Below are 9,891 nucleotides of genomic sequence, written 5' to 3'. Positions count from 1 at the left end.
GATCCTTAATCCACTGAGAGGCCAGGGATTGAACTCGCTCGCAGTCTCATGGTTCCTAGTCGGATTCGTTTCCCCTGTGCCATGAGGGGAACTCCTCCCGTAATTCTTTTGTGTGTCTTTTCCTAAGTATAGGAATATTCTCTTGCATGCATATCATAATAATCAATTTCAGTAAATTTGATATTGATACAATGCTTTAATCTATGGACAGTATTCTAATTTTGTCAATTGGCCTAATAACCATTGTAGTGCTTTTTCCCTTGGGTACAAGATCCAGTCTAAGGACTTGTACTGTATTGAGCTGCATTGTTTGGGAATGATTCTTTTTTTTTTTTTTTTAATGAGTATTTATTTATTTATTTATTTATTTATTTTTTCGTCTTTTTGTCTTTTTTTGTTGTTGTTGCTATTTCTTGGGCCGCTCCCGCGGCATATGGAGGTTCCCAGGCTAGGGGTTGAATCGGAGCTGGAGCCACCGGCCTACGCCAGAGCCACAGCGCGGGATCTGAGCCGCGTCTGCAACCTACACCACAGCTCACGGCAACGCCGGATCATTAACCCACTGAGCAAGGGCAGGGACCGAACCCGCAACCTCATGGTTCCTAGTCGGATTCGTTAATCACTGCGCCACGACGGGAACTCCTGGGAATGATTCTAATTGCGGCAGATTTAACTTTTTGCTATACCCGTATAGTATATAAAAACTTCAACTGAAGTGAACATCTGATGAAAATTACACCTCTGATCGATTTTTCATTATTGATGTTTTATAATTTCTATTGATTAGGACATATACTAGTTAATATTAGCAATTTTTTATAGTTGCATTATACACGACTGTTTTTATTCTATTACATACCTAAGTGAATTAGACTCTTTTGTGTCATAGCTGAAATTCTAAGAGTAGCCTAGTGGTATTAATCTAATTTTAAAAGTGACTTCTATTTTTTGGTACTAATTAACTTAATGCAGGATTACTGGAAAAGTCAGAAACCCCAAGAAGGAAAATGAGATACTGTCTGGTGTTTGAGAGGAATGATTGATGCTGACAAATATAAAATACAAATTTTAAATAAATAATCTAGATGTTGTTTAAATGGCAAGCTGTTGATTTTATCACTCCCCCTTGCCAAGACACACATCGGTGCCTGTTAAATTTGACATTTTTACTCTGATGTCAATGGCAGCTTTAAAGCATCTGTAGCATCCCGGGACAAGGTAACAAATCAAGTCCAGGAAGGGATGTGAAACCGTATCTGCTCTTTCCTTCCCGGAGAGCCCATCCCTAATGGCAAGCCTGTAGCTTTGGGCAATGCAGAAGTTAGCATCCTTGTCTTCCGAGGTTAATGGCAGCCTCTTTGTCTTCTGCACCACCTTTATCCCTTTCTCTGGGAACTGGAACCCAAAGGCTGAGGGTAACAAAACCCTACAGTGTCCTGATCACTATTCGCTATCTACCCATCCACGAGGCCCCTCTGCCACCACCAAATTTCTCATTTTGTGACTATATTTGAGAGCCAACAATCTCCTGTAATCATTTTTAAAATAACTACTTATATTAATGAGGGTTTTCACAAATGGTATAAACTTTTCAAAAGAACTTGGGGCAGTCTTTGAAAGTAAGAACATATTTGTTCAGCAGTGTTGGCAACATCGACTGTTTGCTCTTTACCTCCCACAGATCAAACCTTCACTTCTTTGCATGTTGTACTTGTTATTTTTAATATACCTAGGCAATGAATTAGCATACATTGAGTTGGAAATTTGTGACTAGTTATGTATCACTACGGATTACAGGGACAACTGATGCCCCAGATGCCAATCTGAGGTTTTGACTTGGTTGTCTAATATAAATTGCAAAACATTGATACGTGTCCTTATCTAGTCTCCATGAACCATGGGCATCATTGTGGAAATCTACCCCCCCCCAGAATTCCTACACCATATTGCCTTTATTTTGATAGCTGATATTCCAATTTCTAGGATGTGTTGTCATATATTCAGCTAGTTTCACTTTTCCTTGCCATGTGCTTTGTTTTTTGAAGATCTAAGATCTACTTTATTTAGATGAGGAAAGATAAAGTGTACGTCTGCCTATGGAGATAGGCTTGGAACAAGGATAGATAAGATGGGGTTTTTAAAGAGGGAACTTTAGGCTTGGCCCATTGCAGGGAGGAACATTTAGCTTAGTGGCAGGTATGCCATGACTCCTACAAAGGGGTTGCTGAACCTTTATCTTTTGAGCACCACTGAGGCAATCTATAACTTACTTTGGAGCTTCCACTGCCCTGGCCACTTAATTTCAGAGATATTGGTTTCTCGGCAAAAGTATCATATACATTTTTACTCAAAAGCCCAAACAATTTCTATTACATCATCAGCAATTGAGACCACTGGCTTTTTAAAATTTTTTTATTTTTTCACTCATCATTTATTTACAAATACACATTATAACTTTTATATACATTGCACATTTACATGGTAGAAAAGTACAAAACTATATATTTAAATGAATTTATATTTAACTTGCCATGTTTGAAAATATAAAATTGCATCAGAAAAAAGTGTTATGAAAAGCAAGAAACTTGAACTGATAAAGCTTTGATATAGTTTTTCATGACACGCTAGGTGAAAATAACTAATTTAAAAGGTACAGCAGACTAGCTTAAAGGAAACACCTAACAAAAGGTTGAATGTGTAGCAATCCCCTTCCTTCAGGCCCCTGACACCCATATCTTTGGATCTGCAACATCTTAAAAGTACATTACTAGAAATGCAATCAGCCCCTCTCTCACAAATGTCTTCATCACAAGAGAACAGAGTAGGAGTTTCCTCAAGATGTATCCTCTGTACCTTCTATTTGAGTCAGTTATAATGCCTTTTGGTCAGTCAAGATTCCTTGTAAACAAAACCCGAGGGATCATATATGTACAGAACAGGCAGCGGAGAATCCAATAAATAAACATGACAGAAACTGACATGCAAGTTTGTTAAAATGGAAAAGAGTCTAACAGTGAAATGAAGGGAGACAGATGAGTGAGTGAATAATAAGGAATGGACTTAAATGGTTTACAAGGAAAAAAAAAAGCTTTTACTTTACAAGCAAGAGACCTCACAATAAATAACAACTGCTCTTCCTTTCACGAATAAATTTCTTCAAAAACAAGGTGTACAGTCAACCAGACATTTTATGTATAAATTATAAAACATGACACAGTATAAATAAATGTCTACAAGTCTCAACTATGGGCCTCATCCAGTAGACCTCACAATGACTGCCTCTCCGGGTCCAATGAGTAACAAGGTGGCCTGGGAGAGAGCTTTAGGACAAAGGTCCTTTATGTATACTTTTCCCCCCAAATAAATAAGCATACACTTATTTACAGTATGGACAATATATATTTTTCTTTTTTCTCTTTCTTTCTTTCTTTTTTTTTCTTTTTTCTTTCTTTTTTTTTTTTTTTTTTTTTTTTTTTTTGCCCAAAGGCTATGTCAACACTGAAAATTGGTGGAGGGTTTACCACTCTAGAATAGAAGATATAGGAAAGCTGTAGTCCTGGTCTTCATCTTCCTCCTCCTCCTCGGTGTCTTCTGAAATGGCTAGATGGGGGAATACAGGGGAGCTGCTGTTTAAATACGGACAACAACAGCGCAGAAGCAGCTCAGTGTATGTTTTCAAAGCCCTCTGAAATAGCCATATTACAGCGTTGCATTTTTATGTGACTTGCAGTAAGATGCTTTTTTTTTTTTTTTTTTTTTTTTTTTTGCTTTTTGGCATCTGCTGTTATGCATTAAGTTTAAAAAAAATGTTTTTTAAAAACATTATCTATGAAGTCAAAAACTGCAGAAAGTTCTGAAGAATCAATGGCTCAGGTTTTACGGGCAGATTCCTGAAATTAGATAAAAAGCGCTCGTGTTCTAGGTATAACTGCTTTGGGTTCTTAATTCAGAGTTAGTAGAGGCAACTGCGCAAAGCAGCAGCCCATGTATGATAATAGAAAGCTGTCTTTGAAAAAGAAAAAAAAACACCTTTGAAGCAGTTAGTTTAGATTCAAGTGTTAATAAAGCAAAGCACACTACTAAAGCTAAAGAAATTAGGGGTGAATGACTGGAAACAGGTTTATAGAGGCGACCCCATTGATGATCGTTGGACAAGTCCTAAGGGCCCAGAAAAATTCCAGGCAGTTTTTCTGTGGATTGCTGAATTGCTGGTAAAACTTAGCAGCTACCTAACTGGGCTTATATGGGGAGGTTTTTGTGCTTTTTTACATCGCATTCCCTAGGGCCTGCCTGGGAAAGCTTTCAATTTCAGAAAGGTTAGAAATCACACTTACAGTTGCAAGATCCAGAGTGCTTTACTTCCAGCAGCACACCTGAGGAACAGGCCGCTTCCTTCATGGCACACTCACTGGCGTAGGTGGCATTGTCACTGGCACAGACAGGCTCCTCAGACTTACTCTCAGGGCACAGCTCATCGCAGAGGGAACAGCGGCCTCTGCCAACCTTGAAATCCCATAAGCACTTTTTTCCACCAGTGCACTGGATGTCTTCACAGGACTTTGCTTCTAGGATATAATACACCTGTGATGAGTAAATCCATTTCCCCCTTGCCCCCTTTTCTCTATAGTCTCCTATCAATAAATGTAAACATATAACATACCTTATTACTCATTAAGGGGGTTAATGGAGATATGGTGCAAAAATGTTCTTTTAAAAAACCGGTGAAACTCAACACACACACACACACCCTTCATACTATAATTAGTGCATGAAAATACTGTAGTTTTTTTGGGGGAACAGGATTTCACAATATCTGTGAGTTAAATATACATATTTATTTATTTCCCATAAGTGGGATCTTAAAAAAAAAAAGTTCCATTAGTTATCAGAATCTGAGAACAGATTTTAGGAACTGTTAAGTAATTATTTCTTGCTTCCAGCAAGTCTAGCACTTTAAAAGATGTGTAAAAGTGAGTGAGGTCTTGGGTTTCTATGAAGGAAAATTGTTTCCTGTGTCTTGCTGCCATTTCAATATATGTGCTGATGCTTCTGGAAGACAGTGCTGTGAGCAGGACAGTTTACCCAAACTGGAGAATATTTCTCCCTTTGCTGAAGCTATGTGTTTGGGGAGGCTTTAGGCTTTTTTTAATGACAGAATTAGCCTTTTTCCCTTTTCCCATTTATTTCTTTTCCTTTCTCAATCCAGAATACCTACTGATACACTTTCCCTCATAGGCCAATCCAATAGATCTGCCCAGTAGGCAGGTAGCCTTTCTCAGGTGACAGGCACTGGAGTAGGTCACTCCATCATTCCCACAGAGATACTGTTCTGAGGAGGTGGGCTCTGGGCAAATGCGGTTACATGTCACACAGTAGGCATTATTAGTCTGGTCCACCACACATGTGGAGCTGCCTGGACAGAAAACATCCCGACAGGTCTCTGAAACAAAGAGAGAAACACACGTTAATAGGCACCTTCCTGTACTTTGGGACTCAGCATTTGATACTATCAAGGAAATCATGAATGGAAGCATCCAGCTTTCAAAAATTTATTTTGGGAACGCTGTGGTTTTCAAAAAAAAAAAAACCCTGTGCCTCTGGGTTGCCTTCAGCGTTCTTAAGGAGTCATTAGAAAAGGGTTCCTTTATTTGATATCATTAGGCTCTTACTGTGACTACACCAAACCCCAGGGGTCTTGCTGCGGGACTACCTCAGGTTGAAAGCTGGAGGAGGGGTGACCTACTTTTACATTTGCCTTGGTACTGGACTTCCAGTTCCGGCTGCTCTTTACATCTGGCCTTGAGGAGAGCACATTCGTTGCGGTAGGTTTTCCCATCCAGCCCACAGACTGGGCCTTTCCAGGTGATGTTAGAACAATCCGGGGCGCAGACGCAGCGGGGTTTGTTCTTCTTGTTCATTCGGCATTTTTTCCCGGGCCCACAGTCCACGTTCTCGCACGTTTCTAAGAGTTGGAAAGAGGCAGGGGATTAAAACCAGGGCCAGGCACCAAACAGGTCAGCCAGGAGGGCTTCGGGTGCCTTGCGCAATCGCGCAGCCGGGAGTTCAAGCCTGAGGGGTCTAGGCTCTCGCCCAGAAATTGAGGAGGGGTGGGGGACAGATTTGTGTTCCCATACCCAAATCTCTCTCAAAGTGAGAGGGCTGGCTGGTGTCACCACCGCATTTGGCTAAGAGGTCAGCGAACCTCTGCAGATCTTGTTTTGCCTGTGGTATACGACTGCCAAAATTCAACGCCAATGGCTTACTGGGGCTGGAGGCAGTTAGGGGGAACCCACCAACAAAGCTCTCCCAGGCTCAAACAAACGCCAGCTGGGCAGTGGGGAAGCTGAGGGTAAGACGCCCTCTACTGAGGGCCTGCAAATTGGGGAGGAAGACCCTTACCTTTACATGGGATGCAGTTGGGGGCACCTCCATTGAAAATCATCCACTTGAAAAGTGTGTTGTCATTTACGTCCTCCTCGTCCAGGAGGTGCTCAGGCGGCCGGTGCTGCAGCACTCCTCCTTGCTCAGTTCGGTTTTATACAGGACCTGGCAGCGGCCGTTTTTTGCTTGGCGGAGCCAGCAATTCCCAGCTGCGGGGAGACAGGGGTGGGGAGGTGGGCAAGTGAGCGGAGGGGTTCGGGTAGGGAGGCGGTGAGCTTTCGAGGCAAGGAAACCCTTCGGGGATGGGGAGGGAGTGAGCGTGGAGGAGGAGGCGAGAGAGAAGAGAAAAGCAGAAAATAAATAGGTGGGAATGACGGGGTGTGTAAAGGGGGGGAGCCAGATTGAAGAAGTGGGAGGTGGGCGAGGGGGCGGTGGGGAGGGAGGGCGAGAGCGAGAAGCCAGAGCGCCCCAGCCATATCAATGTCAGTTACCAGTGACCCAGACACAACACGTGCAGCTTGCATTGACTTTTACTAGACTGTTTACTTTTATTCGTCCTATTTCATAACCTGCAGCGACTCGAAGAGCAGATTAAAGAACCTGACAAAAACAGGATGCGACGGATGTTTTTACATGTTGGTTTCATGTGGGCGGTAAAAGTATTATTTGTGACAGGGGTTAAGAAAGTAGGAGAACTTAAGAGAAAGAAAAAAGGGGGGGAGGGTGGAGAGGCTGAGACAGACACCTACAGGAACAGATCAAGCAAAAGGCACTTGAGAAAAATGAAAGCAAAAAAGCAAAAGCAACTGAGCCTTGCCCGGAGCTGCCCCGTGCGGCCTCAAGGCGCAGCCCTCCCGACGGTCCCGTTTTGCAATCCGCCAGATCCAGAGGACGCCCGCGGCCACCGCGATCTTTCGAAATCTCCGAGGGCTGCTTTCCCCGGCGCCCACGTCCCCGGCACCTAGGCAGCGCCTCGCCCCGAAAGGCGGGCAACTCAGAGTGGTGCGTTGCAGACCGCGAGGGGCAGTGCCCGGTGGCCAGTTTACAACACACATAAAATGTTAATGCTAAAGCCAGGAAAGTTACAAGTCCGTCTCAAGAAGAGTGTAGGGGGAAAAAACCCAACCAACCAAGTAAATAATAATAATAAAGGGGGGAGGGGCTTCCACCGTCTCATGGTAATACATATCTCATACCTACCAAGAAATCTTTGCAAGTAATTCCCCCCCCCCTCCTCCTTTTTAATGTTCGGATTTGGTCAGAAAGACCTCTCGGGAATCATCCCTATAATCTTAACAATATATTGAACAGCAAGCTGCTTTTATGATTTTAAAAAAGTCTGCCCAAAGACTAGCAGAAATAAATAAATCTAATTAAAAAAATACTTTGCTCTTACTGCATCTCAGAATTTAAATCAATTGTGGGCTTTTCACTGTTCTACAGAAAGTTAACATGAGGAATGAGGCAAAGAAAAAAAATTGTAAACTACTGAAAACAGTCAGGGGTATTTTTTTTTTTTTTTTTTTTTTTGCGGGTTTGGGGGAGGGTGTTGGAAGAAGCATCCACTAGGCAGAAAGCTACTTCCCTCTAAAATTTTCGGCACCCACATTTCCAAGTTTGGGCAAAGTTTCTGAAACCACGTCCCTCAGCCACCGAAGAAATTTCAGTATCCCCCTCCCCAATGCAGTCATTTTTTAAAGTATCCAAAAGATGTAGGAGGTAGAGAGGTAGACTGTAAGTGGGTCGACAGAAATCTCCAGGCTACTGATGCTTTTCCCCTTCTTCAGAGCCAAACAGGGGAGATAACATCTAAACTCATTATGTCCAGAACTTGGAGCATCTAACCCTAACTACTGAGACAGACTCCAGCTCACTCCCTTTCCTTTTAAAGGATCGCCCCGCTCCAAACTCGGCTCCCAGTCCTAAAGTGTCACTGCCTTCAATTTTCCCACTCCTCTCCATCCCGGACTTCCTAAGTTGGTCCAACATCTAAGAGCAGCGCGGCTCAGAACAGACCCAGTGGAGACGACTGAAAAGTACAAACCCCTGTCGCCTGCCGAGCCTCCCAGCGCATCCCCCTTCTCTTACCCTGGGCGCTGCGGTCCTCCATGAACTGGCAGAGCAGCAGCAGCAGGAGGCATAGCCCGCCGGGCTGGTGCTTGGGACGGACCATTCTGGGGTCAGGCGCGGGACGAGGAGCGCGACGGTGCGGGGAGCAGGCGCGGCGGCGAGTGGTTCCGGCGAGCGGCGCGCGTCGCAGAGGCGAGCGGCGGAGGGCGCAGCGATCCCGGCGCAACCCCGCGCTCGCCGCCGGCCGCCCGCGCGATTCAATGGACGTCAGAAGCCGGGCGCAGCCGCGCTTTAAATCTAGACGGGGGTCTCCGCGGTTTGCGGTGGGCGGTCTCCCAGTGTGTGGGGCAGTGGGAGGGCGGCCTCGAGCGAGGGTGTGCGCGGCTCCTTGGGGGTGGGGAGCTTTTAAAAGTTCAGTGTGAATCAGGTGACATTTCCCACCTTCTGGAAACCCTTCCCAATTATCTGGTGGAGGTGCCCGAAATCAAAGCGGCAGGAGGGTATCGCCGAGTTCTTATTTGCGTAGGAGCGAGAGGGAGGGGGCAGGCGACCGGGACGGGAGGGGGGTGAGGGCGACGCTTCGGGGGTGGGGAGTGGGGAAGAACACCCACTTCAAGTCCTGCACGCCGCCGCTCGCAGGCAGCGCCGGCGCGCCTGGGACGGCGTGTGTGTGTGTGTGTGTGTGTGTGTGTGTTCGTTCATGGTGGTGTGTGAGTGTGTGCGTTGGGGGGGGGCATGGTGGGCTGGGGGTGGCGGCTGGCGGAGCAGAGCGGGGCGGGAATTGGTCTTCGCATCGCCGCTCCGCTCCAAGAAGACTTTTGCAAATGCCCGGCGATCCCCGAGCTGCTGAAACACCCCACTCCGGGTCTGTCGCTGGTGTTTAGGCCCCTGTAACCTAGCGCGGGACACCGCGATGTTTTGTGTCTGGGTCTGCGCGTGCCGAGTTCTTCGGCCACCTCGAGCCAGAGTTGTGGCTGGGAATCCCAGCCCCGGCACCTTCCACCCCGGCTGAGCCCGCCGAGACGCAGCCCTCGGTCTCGACGAGTCAGAAGCAAACAAAAATGTTTAACACCTCAGGCCCGGTCTCCCCCCAGTCTCAGTCTCACCCTCTCCATTTCTTTTCTACCCTTTCACTCCGCCGCGTATGGAGTTGGAGCCCGGAGCTGGGGCGCCGACGTAGGCGGTCTGCTGCTCCCCCCCACCCCCCGCCCCGGCTCCGAGACTCCCCAGTTTCTGTCCTGTATGTCTCGGTCTGTCTCCCAGTCTCCTTCTCGGCCTCTCTCTCTCTCTCTGTCTCTCTCGGTTCGCGGAATAAAAAAGATTGCAACATCGATAATGAACTTCTGTAGCCTCAGTTTATTAAGCACAGTGGCTGGCATTCTTCGCTGAAAGTTGGCGGGTCTCTCATTTATAACATTTTTGGCACCGCTGAATGAAACT

General features: G+C 45.7%; 1 protein-coding gene across 1 annotated transcript; it reads right to left on the bottom strand.

Moving 5' to 3' along the window:
* FST (follistatin) lies at positions 3,518 to 8,559 on the bottom strand. The gene is given in 7 exon segments (NM_001003662.1): positions 3,518 to 3,600; positions 4,335 to 4,565; positions 5,216 to 5,440; positions 5,744 to 5,962; positions 6,400 to 6,478; positions 6,481 to 6,590; positions 8,470 to 8,559. Coding segments are annotated over 7 exon segments (1,032 nt in total). The 5' UTR covers positions 8,555 to 8,559.

Source organism: Sus scrofa, chromosome 16 (assembly GCF_000003025.6).
Source record: "Sus scrofa isolate TJ Tabasco breed Duroc chromosome 16, Sscrofa11.1, whole genome shotgun sequence".
Classification (NCBI taxonomy): Eukaryota; Metazoa; Chordata; class Mammalia; order Artiodactyla; family Suidae; genus Sus; species Sus scrofa.
The sequence above is the reverse complement of the archived record's forward strand: the minus strand, read 5'-3'. Positions and strand labels throughout refer to the sequence as shown.